The sequence below is a fragment of the Rousettus aegyptiacus genome, unplaced genomic scaffold, assembly GCF_014176215.1.
Source record: "Rousettus aegyptiacus isolate mRouAeg1 unplaced genomic scaffold, mRouAeg1.p scaffold_m13_p_3, whole genome shotgun sequence".
NCBI lineage: Eukaryota > Metazoa > Chordata > Mammalia > Chiroptera > Pteropodidae > Rousettus > Rousettus aegyptiacus.
The window spans coordinates 153,651,171-153,672,526 of record NW_023416306.1 but is presented as its reverse complement, the minus strand read 5'-3'; the positions used below and the strand labels follow the sequence as shown (position 1 = coordinate 153,672,526).

General features: G+C 39.6%; 1 protein-coding gene across 20 annotated transcripts in view; it reads right to left on the bottom strand.

Moving 5' to 3' along the window:
- TTLL5 (tubulin tyrosine ligase like 5) overlaps positions 1-21,356 on the bottom strand; it is a 215,592-nt gene that overhangs the window by 80,657 nt on the left and 113,579 nt on the right. For 19 of the 20 annotated variants that reach the window (XM_036238716.1, XM_016122545.2, XM_016122550.2 and 16 more), the window contains one exon: positions 18,113-18,267. In XM_036238716.1, the coding sequence (XP_036094609.1) occupies positions 18,113-18,267 (155 nt within the window). Of the gene's footprint in view, positions 1-4,066; positions 5,535-18,112; positions 18,268-21,356 lie in introns of those variants that run through there. The other variant, XM_036238720.1, reaches the window with a different exon arrangement.

Below are 21,356 nucleotides of genomic sequence, written 5' to 3'. Positions count from 1 at the left end.
TTGCAAGGGTGTGGGGAAAAGGGAATCCTCCAGATTTGAGGGTATATTGGTATAGTTTTTTTAGAGGCCAATTTGACAGTACCTATAGAAATTCAAGGTACACATATCATTTGATCCAACAAATTATACTTCTTGGAATGCATCCTATGGAAATATTTGCACTTGTACACAAAGACATGTGTATAAGGTATTCACTGCAGATGCCTAAATTGGATATAACTTAGTGCTCTTTAATAGGAGAATTGTAAAATAAATTATGGTACATTCGTACTTTGGAAAACTACGTACTGGTTAAAAATATTTAAGTAAGTTTATATGAACAAACTGCAAAAACATAGAGACATTAGAAAGCAAAAAAGTCAGAAAAATACATGGGGAAATATACAAATTAATCTTTTCACTGTGACTACTTCTGAGGAGGAGTCTTTATCTCCTCATAATTTATATATGCATATATATTTATATATTTCTGTTAGATTATTTTATGATATGTCTACATGTGCGTATTACCTGTACAATTAAATTTTTATAATATATGGGCATAAGTATTTACCTATAGAAAATAGAAATATATAATATATAACTATACATTATTATACTGTAATATAGTAATTATAATTATATACATTCTTCATCTGATTCGGTACTGTATAATGTGTCTTGAAATAGAAGGAATTTGAAACTCAGAACAATTCTTAATTTTACAACATGTAACCAAGTCACACTTACAAAAGTAGATACTATAGAAAACCATTAAGGGAATTCCCTAGAAAGTAAGACAGAATGAGAGAGAAATGAATAAACAGAAGAGAAGATGCGATGACTCTAAGGGACCTGAAAGTTTCCAAGGGCATAGGCATGATAATGAAAACAGTGAACACTAATCTAACCAATAATTATACTATGTGTCTAATTCAAAATGGGAGGAAGAGAAGTGTGTGTTATGTGTGTATGTGGTTGGAGTAGGGGCGGGAGGTAGTAAGGAATGCTGAACTCTCATCTTCCAATGGGAAGTTAATAAATAGTATGTAATATGAAAAGCCAAAAATGGCAGAACATATCATTTAGAAATATAAAAGTAAATAACAGAAGAAACTGCTAAAAAAAAAAGTTGAAAGCAGTTATCCTTGAGGTGCGGAAATTAAGGTTGGGTAGCAGCGAGAAAGAAGGGGCACAGGATTCCCATTTTCATTATGACCTTATAGAATTACTTCACTTTTAAATCTATGTACCTGAATTATTGTGGAAACCAAACTTTGAGATGGCCCCAATCGTCCCTCCTCCTAGTATTCATACCCTTGTGTAATCGCCTCCCACACCGAACGGAGCTGGCCTGCGTAAACAACAGGATGCTGCAAAAATGATAGTGTGGTTGAGAGACCTAAATCTAAGAGCTAAGACTATAAAACTCTTAGAAGAAAAGAGAGCAAAAGCTTCAAAACAGTGGATTTGGCACCGATTTTTTGGAAATGACACCAAAGGCAAAGGTAACAAACGAAAAAATAGAAAAATTGTATTTCATCAAAATTAAAAACCTTTATGTATCAAAGGACACTGTAACAGAGTAAATAAGCAGCCTATAGAATGGGAGAAAAAATTTGCAAATCATATATCTCATAAGGGATTAATATCCAATACCTATAGATGTCTCACCCTAACCTCTGGAAAGAGGCTGTGTTCGGCAAGTCTCCTTATTAGGAATTCACTGACCATCTAATAAAGACCAATACCAGAGTCTCTGTGTGGAGGACCCAGGCTCCAGCTATGGTCACCACTTAGTGTATTTACACAGGAGAAATAAAGTGAATTAATTAAGCTTAAGAAAAACAGAATTTTCATATGATCTAGCAATTCCACTCTGGAAATATATCCTCCAAGACTGAAATTAGGAACACGAACTATTTATATACCTACGTGATTAGCAGTATTAATCACAACAGCCAAGAGGCATAAGCAACCCAAGTGTTCATCGATGGATGAATAGATAAACAAAATGTGGCACATACATAAAATGGAATATTATTCAGTCTTAAAAAAGGAAGAAATTCTGACACAAGTTACCATGAATGAACCTTGAAGATATTATGCTAAATAAAATAAGCTGGTCACAAAAGGTCAAATACTATACAATTCCACTTTAGAGGTGCCTAGAGCGGTCAAATTCAGAGAGAAAGTGGAAAAGTGGTTGCCAGGGTCAGAGGAAGGTAAATGAGGAGGATTTTTTAATGGGCACAGAGTTTGTTTTGTAAGATGAACAGAGTTCCAGAGATGGATGGTCATAATATATTGAATGCTACTGAACTGGACCCTTAATGATTAAAATGGTAAATTTTATGTTATGTATATTTACCACAATTAAAATAAAAAAAAAAAATTTTAAATGATGATGTATAACTTTGGAGGCTAGGTCGTAAAAGACACTGGGGCTTCTGTCTTTCTCCTGAGTCATTCGTTCTGGGGACACACAGGCAGCCTCATGGAGGAGCCTGAGTGGTGAGGAGCCAAGGTCACCTGCCAACAGCACGGACTTATCATCACGTGAGGGTGAGCCTTCCCAGAAGCAGGTCTTCCGGCCCTCGGTGAGCCTGCAGGTGACTGCAGCCCCTTTGGCTGACTCTTTAACTGCAACCTCAGCAAAGAGCCTGAGCCAGAACCACCCGGTTAAGCTGCTCCTCAATTCCTGACCCGCAGAAACTGAGATAAGTGTTTTTTGTTTTCAGCTACTAAATTTTGAGATGATTTGTTATGCAGCAATAGAGAATGAAATTACTTAGATGACAAATTTTAAAAGGAAAAGAAAAACTAGCTTTAAAGCATTATCATAACAGAGTGGCCTGCTATCCGACCACGGCACGTACCAGGGTACATTATGCCACTATGGTCTGCTACTGGAGCACAATGCATCTCTTCATTAAAGCCTTGAGAGAATCTCAACCATTCTGGGCAGAGAAAACTTCGTAAGTGTGTAAAGTTTGATCAATATCTAAAATATATTTGACTACATATTTTAATACAGTTCCAGCTGTCATTCAGATGAATGCTGAGCTGGCTGGACCTTGTGGCATGGTGTCACTCAGGATACATCTGCAATATGTAAGAGGTGATACATAACATCGAACTGGTTCCAAATACAGGCAGTATGTTTATTAGACTATGAAGAAACTTTTCCTTGTGAGTCCAGTCAAGGCAGTAAATAAATAATATTACTCAAACGGCCACAGAAGGATGGATGACTGAGGAGTATACATGCAGCAGTTTAATGCAGTGGTCCTTACGCTCGTGGCTGAGGACCAACACCGAGCGAATGAAGCTTCATCTGTATTTGCAGCCACTCCCCAGCACTAGCATCACCACCTAGCTCTACCTCACATCATCAGGCATTATAAGATTCTCATAGGAGCACAGGTCCCTGGTGCCAAAAAAGCTGAGGACTGCTGGTTTAATAGGCACTATGAATTATTACTCTACTTTAATACTGATTCCACCAAGTAGAATTCACAAGGTATTGTTTTGAGTCTTTTAATTCCTTCAAGTGTGTTGAGCAAAATTCTAGTATATGAAACTGTGTTACAGACACAAAAAGGATGACAGCTGCAGCCATAGCAGGTTTTTGACCAGCTCAGTGTTATGGTTCCTTTCTAGAGGAAGCCAACGCTCAGATCCTAAAGACGGCAAGCATTTTGAGTTGTAGCTCCGGTTAAAGGAAAAAGTCTACATTTTTCACCTAAATTTTTTGTGGCACCAAAGACAGGCATTAGCTAGAGGCTGCCTGGAAGGAAGTTCAATCTTTGCTTATGAACCTAGGTATTTAAATCCATTCAGGATACATTAAACCAGTGGAAACTATGTGTCAGTACCTGCATTAAGGGCCAAGAGAATAAAGATGTATGTCTTGACTTCAAAAGAGATGGTAGGTGAAAGTCATGAAAATTATAACACAATCTAAATGCTGTAGCTACAAAACAAGAAGCTGCCTCTGCGAGGGATGTGGTAAATGGTGCACAGAGTAAGGGTTACAGTTGGGTTGGATCAGAATGATATGAATGGGGAAGCGAAGATAATGGAAACATTACATATAAAGATCCAGAAATTTTAAAAACAAAGACAAAAATCACACAAAACACTCTCCCGACTTCTTCAGTTGACATTATAGGCAGATAATGGGATAAAATCCCCTCAGCATGGCGTATCAGGCACTTTAACTTTCCCATCTCATCCTCAGCCATTTCTCATACTGCCCATTAGGCATGCTCTTGCACGCCTCCCTGCCTTCAAGTCTCTGCCATTGTCACCTAGTAAAAAACAATAATCCATCCTCTGCAAAGTCTACTCTGGTCTTCCCCTGATAGAGCTTATTCCCTGAGGCCCTGAGATGCCTTTTATTGGCAAGTTCTCTGACTGTGACTGTTCTTCACTGCGACTATCTCTTCCCTACTGGACCAACCGCTAAGGCAATGAGTTTATCATTCTGGTCTTTGTCCACCAAGAGCCTGGACACGTCACAGTCATGCAATGCTTGCTGAAAGACCGAATGCACAAATCAATAAACTTTCCTGTCTCTAGAGTAGTCTTATGTTCCACCTGGACATAAGAAGGGAACTAGAGCAAATAAATCTGTGAAGAGTTAGAAGATTCAAAGAGAAAAATCACCAGGCAGAGAATTTGAAACCTTTGGTTCTAGTCCTTCTTTATCACTGGCTAGGCTTGAGAGAATTTGCACAATCCACTTACTTTCTCTGGGTCTCAATTTCTAACACCTGTAAAACATGGACATGTTTGCAATAATTCCCGCTTACTGATCACTTACTCTGTGGCAGGCACTGTATGAACATGCTTTTCTTATGTCGTTTAATTTTCACTTGCTCCTTGGAATACCCCTATGAAGTAGGCATTTTATTCTCACTCAGAGATTTGAATAATGAGCTCAAAGAACTTGCCCTAGGTAACAAAGATAGGAAAAAAGGAAAGGTCCAAATTGGTCTGCTTCTAAAATACATGCCCTCAAACACTTGCTAATAACATTTAAATGTTGAGATCTTAGATATTTTAAAATATAAGAACTTGGAACTTCTCAAGCTATATGACAGCACTAAAAATGGCAGTGCTTGTTTATCTACTTTTCTCTGAGAAAGAGGTACCTTAAGGGATGGGGACTGAGTGCCAGGGATGTGAAAATGCTCCAAACATACAAGTCTTAAAAGGGGGAACTGACTTTCTAGATGAAAGGTCTGAACTCAGAGGAAGAAAATGCATGACCTGGAAAGGGGCACTGAAGGGACAGCCTGGCAGAAGAGCGAGGGCAGGGAGGGGAACACAGGACAGGACGCCGAGCTGTGCTGAGGGTGCGGGGCTGGGCGGAGGGAGGATGACGACGGGGTCCAATGCCGTAGACGGAGCTGCGGGAGGCGGAGAGCCACGCTGAGGACGGAAGGGTCCACCAGGATAGCAATTCCAGCCCAAAATGAGAGATGGGACAGGACAACCTTGCTTCTCCAAGGCAGAGCGGGTTAAAAGAAGGAGAGCTCAGCCTGGGCCTAAGGAGAGAAGCGGGAGACTAGTAAGAAAAAGAATGACCCCACAGGTCCGAAAGGATGAACCTGCGGACTGAAAGGGAGGCGATGACAAAGACTGCTGGAATGGACTATTTAATGCTTTAAACCTCTGCCAAGTTGAGTAATGTGGGACTGAACCTGTGATTTACCTCGATTCTGGGAGAGATTAGTCTATGTATCATCAGCAGCATAAACAAACGTTACTATTTTATAGTGGCATTATTAATACTGAAAAGACCTGATTGTGTGTAGCACCTCCAAGTTTACATGGAACTCCCATGACAATCCAGGCACCATCACTTTTCACATGGCAAAATTAGCCTCAAGTTTTGTCAAAAGATCTACCCCAAGTCAGGAAGTTCCAGGTGGGCCTGAGACCAGCACCTCGGTCCTCCCATTCCTGGTCCAGGGCTCTTTGTGTGGGGATAAAATACACAAAGCAATTAAATTTGTATACTTTACCTGTAACAAACTTACATCTCAGAAAAGACAAAGGCATAAAAAATAATTACACAAGGCAGCACATAATATACTCCAAAAGAGTAGGGTTCAGAGGAAGAAGAAAATTGGGGGGAAGCAGGTAAAGGTCTGAGGTGACCGTAGACTGGATGGGAAAAAGAGATCACTAAGCGAGAAAGCAGGGAAGGCCTAGAGCGGGGGCTCTGGAGGGGTACTCTGCCAACCCAGGCCCTCCCTGACAGCAAAGCACTTGCAAGTCAATCATTTAACAAATATTTATTAGTTGACATTGTGCTAAATGCTGAGGATGCAAAGGTGAACAAGATCTGCATTCAAGAAATGTACTCCAAGACCAAAAGTGTTAGGGTTGCATGCTGGATGTTGTCATCTGTCCTTCTGGAAAAAGGAGATGGTCTGTTCTCAAAGAGTGATGCCCCAATCCATTAGAGAAATGTAGGAGTTCCAATTTTTCAGAACTTACTACTTTCCCAAAATAGAAGAGGACTCTTTTTGCCTCTCCATTGGCAGGTGATCAGAAAAGGTCAAAACTGAAAAGGGAACAGAGAGCATTAAAGTGGCTATTTCACAGCAGAGTCATAGTAAAAGAAAAAAAAAAAAAGCAAGAATGTTGTATTTAGCAACTTCACAATTTTATATCTATCCTCCCAACATCTAAGCTCCATTGTGTATACTATGCATATATAGTCAAGAAAAAATGTGATATGGGAACACAGTGAGAGTCTACAAAGTGCTGAAACAGCATACCTGGCAGCTGCTAAAACAAAACTTCAAAGATTTGGCTTCTTTGAAAAGCCATTAGGCAGGACCCCACCCACTCCCCCTGCTAGCCACAGCTTCCCTGGGAGCTAGTACCGTAACCACTTCCGCATGTTTGGCTCTGTTCCCCAGGGCTATAGCAGCTCTATAAGCCAAGTCAGAACTGCCAGCCAAGCAGGTGGGGGCTGGGGGCTGAGTTAGTATAGAAAAGCAAGACCTCTACCCAATATCTAGCCATGGGCGTATCCCAGAAAATAAAATAATATTGGGATCTATTTAAAAAGCCCCTTCCTCTCAGTCAGCCCAGCTCTGATTGGTTAGACACTAGTAACACAGAAGCTCTGGGCTTTTGAGATTCCCAAGGCATTAGAATATGCCCCTCCCAGCGCCACAAATTAGTTCAAGAACAACATCTGTGATAAATCTTCAGATATAAACAAAAAAAGTCTTGACATCTACAGAAGAGCCTAAGAGGATAATCAAGATTATGCCTTTCTTAGAAACTTATTTCTTTGTATTTTTTTTTAATCTATTGACCAAGTTTGGGTCTTTAACACATCTTCTGGGTCAATCATCTAGTTCTGCGCTTGGTCACCAATGTGGTCGCCACGAGTCACATGTGGCTTTTGAATATTTGAAATTTAGCTAGTATGACCAAGGAACTAAATTTTTCATTTTATTTAGTTTTATTTCATTTAAATTTATCTACATGTGGCTTATGGCTACCATATTAGATACCATTGATCAAGTCACTTATTCACCAAATATTTACTGAACACTTTGAACAGGTAGCTGTAAGGATATAAAGATGTACAAGATTCAGGGTTTGTTGTAGTCACCAGCCCCCGAAAGACACACAGACCACCAGAATTCAGTGAGTTATAGGAAACACACTCTGTATTCAGCCAGCTAAGTCTGCCAGGGGTACACAGACCCCAAATTAAGCAGCCCTGAAATGTAGAGGTACAGGGGTTTTAAGCCCAAAATCCCATTCTTCATTCTGTCTAAACACAAAGGTCTATCTTTCTTCTTTTCACTACCTGTCAACTCACAGGTCAGGTGCATAAGAGGGGTTACAGAGGCAGAAAGCTTGTTTAGAATGTTATGTTCCTATGGGTGACAGCCTATGTTCCCATGGACATAGCCAAGCAGTAATTTTCTTGCAAGTGATAAATTTCTAGCAGTCATTTTTCAGCCATTATAGGTTTTCCCTCAAAAAGCTTACAATCTAATACAGGGGGTAAGACAAGCGCACAACCATAATACAGTAGAAGACGACGTGGTAAGAGCTGCAGCAGAGGTAAGCAGATACGAGAACTATGGTAGGAGGATGGTGGCCTGACATTATGTTGTCCCCACACTAACCACTCAGGCAGAAGACGGCAGCAACTCTACCAAATGAAGGACAGCAAGGAGGAAGAAACTACTATAAAGAACACCAAAAAAGATGAAACACCACAGAAACACATTCAGCAAACACTACAAGTGATTAGTCAACCGACGTGAAAAAGCTAAAGTCAAGAGACACCTATCTTGCACTAGACTGTCAAAGATGGCGGATGCCCTTTCGCTCAGAATTATCTTCTAGGAGTGGCTCTTAAGCCTCCTGTCGGTTACATGGGGTGGGGAAAAGGATGGTAAAAGAAAGGTGCTCTGCTTTTCCTCTTTTTCTACCCCCTGACTCTACCCCTCCTCCCACCTCGCAGATTATGGAGAGCTTCTTCCTTGTAGGGCACTTTTGATTTTGGATAACTAGGAAAAACTGAATGAGGTCCAAAGGAAAAGCAATAAAGATCTGATTCCTTGGGAAGGGGGTAAGTGAACTCTAAACCCAACAGAGAAGAAACAGGGCCTTTCTCCTAGTGTTCGGCTCAGTAGGACAGGCAGAGCCACAAAGATCCATTCTCTAGCAATTCAAATTTGTACGCTTAGTCAGAGCCTCTTTTGAATTATATCTTTTAGGAACTTGAGTCCAGTGGATGAGGAATAGAAGCAATAGAAATACTATCGAAATCTGCTTGGGAGATGAGAAAAAGTTGCACAAAGGCTTAGCTGAGCCGAACCCTATAGGAGTAAAGAGTTTGGACAAGCAGAAATGCAGGTAAGGAGCAAGGTGTCTATTCATTCATTCTTTTATTTAGTACTTGTTCTTTATTTTTACGTGTCTGTTTATCAAGTATCTGGGACACAATAGTAAATAAGACAACTTATACGTTCATGAAGGAGTGACAGTAAGCAAACAGTAAACCAACAGGTAAGTGCTATATATAGAACGGTATTTACGAGGATGCAGTGATGGGAAAATATACGTATGTTTGAGCCATTGAGTTAGGCTGGAATGGAATGTGTGAAGAAGAATAAGAATGCAAAGGTAGATTGGGGCAAATGTTTGCCTTGAATATCAGGTCAAATTATTTTTTGTTTTTGTCTTTGTTTTTTGTTACATTACAAGGTCTTTTAACTTTTTCCTCAAATATTATAATTATAAAATTAATAAAATATCAATAAAGAAAATCTTTAGAATAAATAAAACAAATTAAAATGACTTAGATCTGAAGTCCAATTGTGCCAAATGTCCAAGCTGTATTCTCCAATTTATCTTTATCAGCAATAAAACCAACATTTTGCTATCTCTCTGATTTTTTTTCTATAATTTCTTGTTTAGTTGTGAATTAGAAGAAACAAGAAGTATGATTAATGATGCTTCCTAGGTCCCCAATACCAACTCCTAGATCTCTTGGTAGTTATACGAACTGAAAAATCTCCTTTGCAGTTAAAAGCAGCTTGATTTTAGTTGCTATCACTTGAAACTCAAAGTGTTTTGACTAATACATTATTTTTAAAAGGAATGTTCTGCTTTGGGAAGGTTTGTTCCCATTCACTATCCCTTGAAAATACCTTATGCAACTTGTGCGTTATCTTTCTTTCCCTTTACCTCCTCTTCAACTACCTATAGCCTATATATAATCTAGGCCTGAATTTAAATACTACCATAAACCTTTCCTCTGCAGAGTCTTATCCTTCCACCTATTTTGGTATCCTTTCTGAACTGTGAACTCCTCTGAACACATATGCTCCCTTTTAATCACTCGCTTTGTATTTCAAGTGCAAAAAAATAAGTAAACATACAGGGCAGCATTCTCTAAACCACTCTGCTGAACCATCGAACTTAGCAGGAGTGTGGGTCACATTGCTTTGATGCTCTCATAGATCCTCACATACTATTATTTATTGATTAATATTAACCTCTTTGCCTAGCCAAGCCCCATCCATCTTTCCAGATTTGGCTCATACTCCTTTGTTTTTCATGAAGTTTTTGCCCCTTTCTCCAGAGTCATCAATCTCTCCTCTAAACTCGCACCACTTACAGCATAATCCTCTTATTCAACAATTAAGCACATATTGTTTGACAGTACCTGCATTATTAACTTAAACAACTATTAACTTTCCTTCTTGAGGACAAAGACCTTGTCTACCACCTCTTTCAGAGTGCAGCCCAGTGCCTTGTATTTAGGGAATATTCAGCAAATGCCTGTTAACTTTTTGGGGGATAACCTTGTTTTTAGCAACTACCAGATAAAGCCATTTCCCAGCTAGAACGTCACTTATTACTAATTTCACCTTTCCTCATTTTCAAATATTTCAGTATAATAAATATGTAGTGAAGAAGGTAACAAACTCAAATGTCAGTGCTAGGTTCAAGCAGTTCGTAAGATATTTGAGAACACTAATTATATAGGCAGATTGTTTCATGTACTCAATTTTCTTTGGTGCAATCCAGTTTCAAAACATAATTTCTTTGGTGCAATCCAGTTTCAAAATCATAATTTGATTTCCTCTGGCCTTTAAGTACATCTCATTTATTAACCCCCTTTATGGTTTCTTTACCTGCTGTGCCAGAAAACCTGCTTTTCTCATGTAAATCATAGGTTGTAATCATATTACTGAGATGCACCCATATTTCATTTTCATCACAGAAAGATAGTAAAACTTATTTGTAAGAATAAGGCCAAACGTATTGATTATTGGCTTTGAAGCCAAATTAATACAAATCTTAGCCTGATAATTCATGAGAGTCCCCAAAAAACCCCATTCTTTTACTGCCTCTGAAGTATAAAAATGTTCCAATTGGGACAAGAGTTCTACTGTTAACTTATTATGAACACCTGGGCCTTCTCTATGATGCAACATTGTGAATTCCTAAACTCTCATATTCTGGCCCCTCCCATATCCAGCCTTATTTGCATCTCTCAAAAAACACTTGGCTCCATACTTAAATGGCCTTTTAAGTTAAGTTTCTCTTACCTTTCTTTAGGTGAATTTTAATGGTATGTAATCAAAACTGTAATAAAGGGATACTTCCCAATAAAAACGATGTAAACCTCAGAGTTGTCATTAGGTGTAACCGCTTTCCCTACTACGATACCGTGTGACACTGAATGTGAGTGGCGGCCGGCCGTATCTAAACTAGGTGCTAAATTCAGTGGCATAGCAATACCATATCCTACGCGAGTCTAAGTTTACGTTTCTCTCTTTTCTGGAAAGGGAACTAAGAGCTATCAAGAAACTACACCAAAACCAGAATCTATACCAGCTCTGCTCTTCGAGATGGCTTCGGGGATGAGAGGACCTATACTCCTTTTCAGAGGCTACAAGTCTATTATTTTCTTTTATTAAGACACAAATACTAGGAGTTTTTTCCTTTTAGCCTCTTAAGTTCTTAAAAATAAAAGGATTTTTTAAAAAGCATTGATTTCTTAGTTGTACTTGGTCAATAACATGCTGAGTCTTTTAGCAAAATGATGGGCAGGAGGGTAGGATGGGATCTTTACCCAAAGGTTTAGGGAAGCTGGCTGGTCTTCCTTCTAAATCTGTTGAGTCAACATTAAGTAAGCTTTAAAAATGAATCATCCATGTTTCTCTACAGGAGTCAGAAAGAAAGATATAGTGTTTCTTCACCACTGATTCTTTCCAAACCTTTTCAAGGCTGGTAAACAGAGTTGACTTGGAAAGATAGATGATAGAAAACCATGTGTAAATTAAACCAAAGTATGAATTAACTCTGATATTATTTTTTAATTCTAGAAAAGGAGTCTCATTTGGCTTAGTACATGGATTTTTGTCATTCAGGTCTCTTAAAACCAAAATAATCATCAATTATGGATACATATAAAATTACGAAGTGAAGAGTTAAACAAGATAAGATCTTGCCTCTAACAATGACTCTGTGTGTATGCACATGTGTGTGTGTGCATGTGTGTGTGTTAATCCTAAGGTGGTTTATCTTTAATACTTTGCAGGGGAGGGGAGAAGAGGAGGCAAACTAAACTGGAAAATGCTAAGCTGGCAAACCACAAAGCAAACTGCATTTTATTTTGGCTTGCATATAAGAAAAGATCCACTTCTTTTACTCCTGATCCTAGGCCCATTCCCAAACTTAGTTTGCCTAGGCCCTGGTATGATGTCCAGCCAGCTATCTCTGACACATTTCCTAAGTTTACCAGCATTCCTTCAACAGGCAGAAGCCCAATCCTTCTGGCCTTGGCACAAACGCCCATGGCACTCAGCTTCCTTGGTGAATGAGGAACTGTAGAATCTGTCACAGAGCTTGAACCGACACAGAACATAACCCCTGAGAGGTTATGTGTCTGGATGAGTGAAAAAAGAAGCAGAGGAATTTCAGATAGACTTACAGGCCTTCATCACTCATGTGCCAGAGAAACGTTTTACCCGAGGGGAAGGAATGGTGAGAGTTAGGACTCAGGAGGAGGAAGGTCGGGTAAACTTTATTCTATGGAAAGGAAGGAAGGAGAATAGGGAGTGAAATATTACTTCTGTAAAACTCTGGGCATGAAAGAATATTTTTTTAGTGCCCCCCCCCCAAAGTGGTTTCTTTTTGGGATTGTGCTCTTTGGCTAGTGAGTGTTGTTTATATAACAGGATAAAGTACAAAATTATAAGCTCCAAACTCCTCCAGAGAAAAGCTCTCCCAAAGCTCGACCCCCAGGATAGATGGAAAATATGAGTGTTTACTGGCTGGAACATCAAGCTGCAATGGAAATTTCAACATTTAGAAGAAGATAGTGGAGAGGAAAGGCCTGTTGAGTAGAAAGAAGTCACCCTTCAACAAAGGGGTCAAAGAAAAAGGAAGAGTCTCCTGCTGGCCCCACTCGGTTGCCCTCCCTCCACGGCTGGAAAGACCACATCTCTGTAATGCAGCTCCAGGAGCACACTACATGTGAGTGATGGCCAGTTTTCCCTCAACTACATACTAAAATAACTGGTGTAGCAATACCATATCCCAAGCAAACCCAATTTTAAGTTTCTTCTTCTTCTTCTTCTTCTTCTTCTTTTCTGGAAAGAAAATTATTATCAAGAACCTACCCCAAAACCAGGCACTCTACTGGCTACTTAATCAGGTAGGCATTATCATCTGTATTTTAAACGGATGGGGAAATTGTGTCTCAGAGAAGCAAAATAACTCGTCCAACGTCACATACTCAGCAAGACAAACCCAAACCTGTCTGACCCTAAACCTAAAGTCCCTTCTGTTTTCACTACACCATGCCATCTTCCTAGCAGGAGTTGATGGCCCCCTCTTCTATAAAGTTAACAAACTTTTAAATAAATAGAAGTATTCAAAGGAATAGGGTTCAGAATAATCCCCTTAAAAAGGGGCAGAGGATTGAAGCCAAACCTTACCATTTTGGTCACTGAATAATTTTTGCTGAACTTTGAGGCTCTCTTTTAAAACCTTATACACGCCTCTTTTTTTTTTTTTATTGTGGAAAAAAGCATAACTTTAAATGTACCATCTTAACCATTTTGTTATTATCCTTATTTATTCTTAACCAACTGTACATTGTTACATATACAATTGAGTAATGTTAAGTATAGTCACACTGTTGTGCAACAGACCTCTAGAACTTCTTCATGTTGCAAAACTCCAGCTCTATAGCCACTAACACTGATTCCTTTCCTCTCCTCCCCCGCCCAGCCCTTGGCAGCTACCTTGCTACTTTCTGTTTCTATGATTTTGACTATTTTAGATACTTCGGATAAGTGGAATCATACAGTATTTGTGTGTCTGTGACTAGTTTATTTCCCTTTGTAAGATGCCCTTGAGGTTCATCCAAGCTATAGCATGCGACAGGATTAAACCCTTACATACTCTTCTTGATACATCTAATTGCCTGCATCATAGATTTAAATCTCCGATATATACCGCCCAATGGTACTAACCATTCCATGTGTATCTAGCTCCTTCTCCCCACTAGTGATCAAACACAATGTCTTCAGTCTTTTAGACCCTACCTAGCACCGAGCACCCTACTGAGAACATGAAGATACACCCTGAACAGTAAACTCTGCGAGATCAGGGACCATTCTGTTTCTTTATTGCTGCTATTCCCCAGTATGTAACATAATGCCCGACACATAGAAAATAGAACATATTTTTTAAAGAAAATAACAAACTCAATATCTCTGAGAATGAAAAGATGGGAAGTCAGAGATCTGAATCTCCAGCGACACTGATGAGAAATAATCTAAAGGAAAGGAGAAGAGTATTAGCTACGCTAGAATCAGACTCTCTAAAAAACTTATTCCTAAAAATTATGTAAAGCAGGATACGAGACTCTTTATGTTGCTAAAGGATAAGAGGGCAGAGGGATAGGGTAACAGAAATATGGCCCGAATTTCCAAGATTTGGTGTTTCAGTGTACCCCGTTCCTCAGTACAGAAGTTAAGGTACGGCTGCTCTCTAGAGTGTGCGCCGGCCAGGCTGAGCAGCCCGTGCCCATGACGTCTCGCCCTGTCACACGATGAGTAGGAACCAACTCATGGCTGTGCTTTCGATCTTCCCCACCTTTAATATCGAGGAACAGACAAATCCTCAGGTTGCGTGTGTGAAAAAGCCAGAGATGGATAAAAATAATTCAATGACAAATGCTGGAAAAACATACAAAGGGGCAGAAGCCAGACATTCGTGGGATTCCCTGACAGCTTGATCTACAAGGAAGGGCTGGACTGGAAAAAAACAGGGCCTCAGGTTCCTGCCAAGCCGTCTGAGGCCCTGTCCTTCCCAAATCATTCCAAGCAGCAGCCAAGACTTTACAGTAACCCTTCTAGGTCTCACAAGGAAGATGCGCAGTGAACCCACTGAGCGCTCCTCACCTAGAGAGTGCTCCTCCCTGTCCTGGTTCGAGTCCACATGAGGCTTGCAGTAATGAGGAAACACATCTGCCTATCAATGCTTAGCCCGTAACAACTCACATGCCCAGAAAATGTATGATTAAAAGGCAGCATGAAAAATCCTACCCATCTCATTGGCTAAAGAAAAGCTTAAATACCCAGGTATCAGCATCTAGAAACCGAATACAATCCCTTTAAGAAGAAAGAGGTCATGAACACTGGGTACCTGCATCCTGGAGGCCCTATTGTATAATTCTAAATTGGCCTTGTTCAGAGGCACACCTCAGGCTCCTAAACATGTGATTGTATTTGGCCCTGACTACTTTCTCTTCTGGAGAATGGCCTGCAATTAATCTCACTTATTACCTCTGAAAAGTAACAACAGAGGAATGGCTGGCCAAGTCCAACTCCAGAGTGTCTAGGGAACTGCAAGCTACATGGCCAGGCCTCAGACTGTCTGGGCAAGTCGTGGGCTCTTTGCCTTCCTCTCCCACAACAAAGCTTGAACAGGGACTCCAGACAGACCAAAGGAACCGAGGGATTTGAGGAGCTGGGCTGAGCTCACACTGACCCAATGGGAGACGACAGCCCTGAGGCTACATTTGGGATGGTTTCAAAAAGCGGGGGAAGAACAAGGTTGTCTGGTGAAAACTTGTGTGATCCATAAAATTGAGAACAATAGCAACACCACAGGGAAATGAAAAATAACACTATTTGCAGAGTTCTTGTGAGTCACCAGTTTTCATTCCTGTGGCTACCAAGTCACTAAATCCTGATGAAAAGTACATCCAGCAATGGATTCTCTTTACATCCTATTACTGTTCACAGGACCGTCCCTAGTTTAGTGAATTACCAGAGTTTATCAGCACCGGACTCCACTGTTGCTATTGTAGAAAACCACGTGAGAGTACCTTTTATTTACTTAGCACCCACTTCCGCAGAGATCAAAGTACTTCAAGGGCAATCTGAAAGCTCTCAAAACAGGCCAGTTTATATGTAAGTGTGTTTGTTTACCTAATGAAAAGATTAAATGAATAGTTAAAGGTCACTTAGTGTCAAAACCAGTAATAAAACTCACATCTCTAAACTACTGATCCCATGTTCAATAAACTTTGTCACCCTTACTACTAAGGAACAACAAGAGAGTAAATAAAATATCTTCGAAACAGTGACTTACCAATTAAAAACAGAAATTGGGGCATGGTACTGTGTACAATGGCCGCTGGAGTTCTGGCTGGGGCCCACGTCATAGCCAGGTCTGGAAGGACCTCTGAGAATTCCACATGGAACTAGAACTCCCAAAACTGAGCATCTAGGCTATCCTGGCAACCGGAGGTTACCTGGGGGCAGACGAAGATCTCCCAGGGCTACCCTGGACTGGAATGAAACCTACCTATTGGCCCTTAAGCTTAAAGAGAAGGTGAAGAGAGGACTGGCGTGGGTGCAACGACCCTGAAGAGAGACCAGGCGACTCTGTGGGGGCTGCTCTCTGGTGCCAATGGCTCTGAAGTCGATCACATAAAGTGCCATTTTGCCACAGCTCTCGAGCGCAGTCTGGCCGGGTTTAGTCCACCCACAGCGCTGGACTCAAGATCCCGCCTGACTTTGATGGATCCCTCATCTTTCTGTGTCGCAGCACTAACAGGTGCTACAGCAAGAGAAGGCTCTATTATTTATTTTAAAAAATGTCCCTCATTCTATCTACAAGCATAACAAATGCTAAAATTCTACTTCTCCAAAATGTGAAGTTTTTATATTTTGGTTACGGTACAGAAAACAGCTATAGCTTTGTCACATAGATAATATATCCAAGATTGCAGTGAAAATGTTCTCCATAGAAACAAGGCTCTGATTATAAAATGAAAATAGAATATTTAGAAATATTTTATATGGAAAATAAAGCTCAATGATATAAACAGAATTTCTTTTTTACAATTTGTGTTTTAGGAATGTGGTTACTACAGATTGTAAATCACCAAAAGACAGACTTCTCCTGTGAAGAGAACTGTGTGAGAGGATGTCCTGTCTTTAAAAGTCCTGCCTCTTAGCCTTCAGCTATTTGTAATTCTCAGCTGAGATGATTCTTTTCACCCTTGACCACAATAATTACTGGCATGAAAGACACCGTAGCAGAGCATGACGTAATGTGTTTATGTTGTTTCCTGGGCATAGTCTCTGCTTCCCACATTAGTTCCTTAAGAAATAATTTGAACATCAACAGGTACTTTAACAACAATTAAGTATTTCCTCCATGCCCAAGTCTTTAGTCACCCCTCCCAACCTCAAGGCAAGTCAGCATACTAAGAGAAGACTGCCTGGCAAAGGCTGGAAGTGCTGGCAAGGAGGTGGGGACTCGGTGGGACACCTACGGCACAGTTTCTTCATTTGGCAGGAACAATATCTCAGCTGGTCAGAACACTTCACTGTAACAGTCACATTCCTCTCCAGCTTACTTGACTCAGGAACAGATGCAATTAAACCCATATTTAATAGCCACTCGAGCAAGATGTACTAGGGAATCCACTTCTTACATTGTTTTTTCCTACGGGGGGACTTAAAATATGAATCGAGACTAGGATTCAATACAGTGGTTTCTTTAATTCAGGAGTTGCTTACTTATGGCCTGAATCTATCCTTTACCACTTCTCCCAACTACATAAAGGAAATTTCCTTCCCACTTTCCACAGGAACATTGTCCAGGGAGGCTGTCTGAGTTTAATTAGATAACCTAGATGAAAATATAAAAAACAAATACGTCCTTCAAAAGAAAAGAGTCCAAAGTTACTGAAACATACTGTAGTAGAAGGTATAAAAGAATTGAAACAGAAAATGCCCAAAGTCGATACATGGCTATGGGCAGGGATTAAACACAGTATAAATTCTGTTCTTTCTTCCAGAAGTGAAGTTATTGAACTGTATCGGATATTTCCTTTTCATTTGATTTGGATGCAAACCATCTTATAAGTAAAATTAGGTACTATATTTAAGTGCCACAGGATTAGAACAGGTGGGGGAAGGCACCTGTCTTATCAGTGTCTGTGCGGGGAGCTCAAAGTGGGAATGGCTTGCTTAGGACCCAGGCCGGCCGTCCCTGTGTGATCCAAACACTAGCTCCATAGCCGTTCACATACCTGCTTCCAGGAGGGGTGGAGTGGCTCTCGGGAGCTTGGGGGTCTGACTGTATGGACCACGTCGGGGTGCTAGGACTGAAGACAGGCCGAAGGGTGGGGGGAGTTGAAGCACTGCTTCTATTTATGACGCCACTTGCCAAATTCAGGTTTGTTACCTAGAAATGAAGTGAGGGAAATAACCTGATTTTACAGAGTTTGAGAAAAGTATCATTAAAAACATATGGAAAAAATCAAGTCAAGTCCAAGAGATGCTGACACATCTGAGCTGAAACAGTGGCTATGACAAAGGCACCCATTAAAGGCTGGCTTCTGGGCGCATCGAAGAGCAGAAGTGAGGGTGGATAGTGTCGATATAAGTTAACAAGTAATTATTTTGCTTCTACTATGTGCAAAGCACTATACTGTCCTAGGTGTTGTAAAATACAAAGATGAATAACAAAAACAGTAAGAATTTACTGCGCATTGACTTTGTGCCAGGCAAGGTTCTAAGAAATTAGGAAAACTACTGAGCCTTTCTGGCTCTTGTTTCCTCATCTGAAAGTTCTAAATGCTAAATATATTTTAGTTATAAATAATCATAGTTACTATAATATACAAAGAACTCAACTGATTTCAAAGAAAAAAGATGCACGGTCCCTGGAAAAAAGGGCACCGACTTCGATAAACAATTTACAAAGAAGGAATATTATTAGCTAATTAAACATTTAAAACTAGCCAATCCCACTAGCAATCAAAAAATGCAAATTACAACATACCACTTTTGCATGTTACATTGGTATACCACAATAAAAAACACAGCACCTAATAATGGTAAGGGGTGATAGGTATTTATATTACTTATTTGACTATAAATTGGTAGAGTCTTTCTAGAAATAAATGTGGTGATATATTATTTAAGGTATTATTAAAATATCTGTATACTTTGATGCTACCATCTAACTTCTAGGAACTATGCTGAAAAACAATTCATGTGATTAATGATGGTGACTATTATAATGCAGTTACTATTTAAAAGAACTTACAATGTGTTAAGCTCTGTGTAAATGGATGAGTACATTATATGTATCTCATTTAAAGTGTCATAATTCTGAAGGTAAGTACTATTATAACTTCCGTTTTACGAAGAAGGAAACTGAAGCCCAGGAATGCACTCAGGCCTCGGAATAAATGGCAGAACTAGGATCTGAACCATGATCTTTGGTTCTCCAATGCCTGTGTTCTTACTCATTACACTATATTACAAAACGTGTTTGAAAACAAGCATTGATTTTAATACTGAAAAAGGAGATCTAAATGGCTAACAGTTGTGTTCGACAAATTTTTCTCTTCCACATTAAGGAAATATTATGTACCCATTAGAATTTTTTGAAAAATACTTAACGATATAGAAACATGCATATCTAGAGTTACAAAAATCACAATGTGAAACTATATATAAAGCAGATGCAAATTTCCTTAAACATATACACACACACACACTTATAAAGGACTAGAAATAAAAATCCAAAACACAAATGTCATCTGTTTCTGAACGGTGATTTATCTTCTCCCTTACACATAATTTTATTTTCCAAATTTTCTATACTAGGCATGTTAATACCTTTTTAACCCAAAAGAAAAATTTCAAGTTATGAAACATACAGAAGGGAGGTGGTAAGCTTAAAGCCTACCTAGTTTGAGAATCATTTCAAAATCAGATGCACAGGGGATGCTGAAAAGAGGGAGGACATGACGCTAAATAGAGGGTATTGAGCATAAGACACTGAGAATAGTGATGTAAGAAGATGTACATTTCAAGAAAAGTATTCTTCTATAAAATGTCCTAAGGTCCTAATAATTTTGACATTTACAAACAGAAGAATTCTGGATTTTAAAAAAATCTGAAAATTCTGAAACAAAAAAGAGTCATTTTTAGCAACAGTATAAGTGCTTCATTCCTAGTTACAGAATTCAATAAGTAAAGATATCCTAGGGCTGTGTCCTCACACTACATGACCCAAATATTTTTATTGGAAAGAAAGCCATTTTCTATATATCAAGAGTGATTTCTGGTGTCTGCAGAGGTTGAGGTACGGAACACTCAGGCTGTACCCTCCAGTGTGGAATCACCTTCAGAAGAAGTCTCAGGAACCAAACTTGACTTGTCATTTGACCCCCTTCTGCTGCTACCCGGGGGAGAAGACACACACCGCCTAAAGGGTAGGGAAGATATGGGGCAGATTATGGCAGTATTCTCTGGCCCCTGGTGCCTTTGAAGAGCCTTGCCTTCTTCCTGCACCCAAGAAGCAACCTAGATCAGGTTCTCGGATAAGAACACAGACTATCCATAAGACTGAACTCACCCCTGCTCCACACTGAGCCCTCTTCTTTCTGTCCTGATCCCTGGCCTTAAACATCAGGTCTTTCAAATTAGACATGAGCTTGCAGCTTGTTGAAATACGACGAAGTGAGAAAGGTCTTCATGATAGCTAACAGCTTCTCCAACTACTACCTCAACAAGTTGTGCCAAAAACCGAATTAAAAAAGCTTATTAATAATTTATAGTGAAGCAGCAATAAAATAAGCAAAATGTACACGCTTAGCATGTTTAGTATAAATTGTATAGTTTGGAGATTAGTGACTAAGAAGGAGAAGAGAAATCTTCTCTTTTGGCAAGGCTGCCCCTAATATAAACATCACATTTTCATCATAATAGCTAACAGTTACTCAGTGCTCACTATGTGCCTGTACTAGATGCCCTTGCATTATCTTGACATGCATTATCTCTTTTAACCCCGAGTAAGCCCTTTGAAGTAGAATCTATTGTGACCTCATTTTACAAAAGAGGAAACTAAAATTGAGAGAGGGTAAGTAATTAGACAAGGTCACATAACTACTAAGTGGCAGGGCTAAGATTAGCAGAGAATGTTCTCCAAGTGCATGTCTTATACATTTTCCAAATAATATGGTTTAACATTTGAGTCCTTAACAGCAGTAGTGTCAAGCACTTATAAGTGAAATTTTATATCTCACTCTTTACCCACTACTCGCAGAGGTAGATACTGTTATATTCCCTTTCAAAGATGGAGAAATGAAGGCTGAGAGGTTATGATAAGTAATTTGCTCAAGGTCACCTAAGAATTACAGGACTGGTACTCTTGTTTTAAAATCCATTTTCCAGTTTTGAAACTAGCAGGGAAATATTCCTAGTTACCCTTAATTATTAGAGATTTTTGAAAATATCATCAAATACAAACCTCAAGTT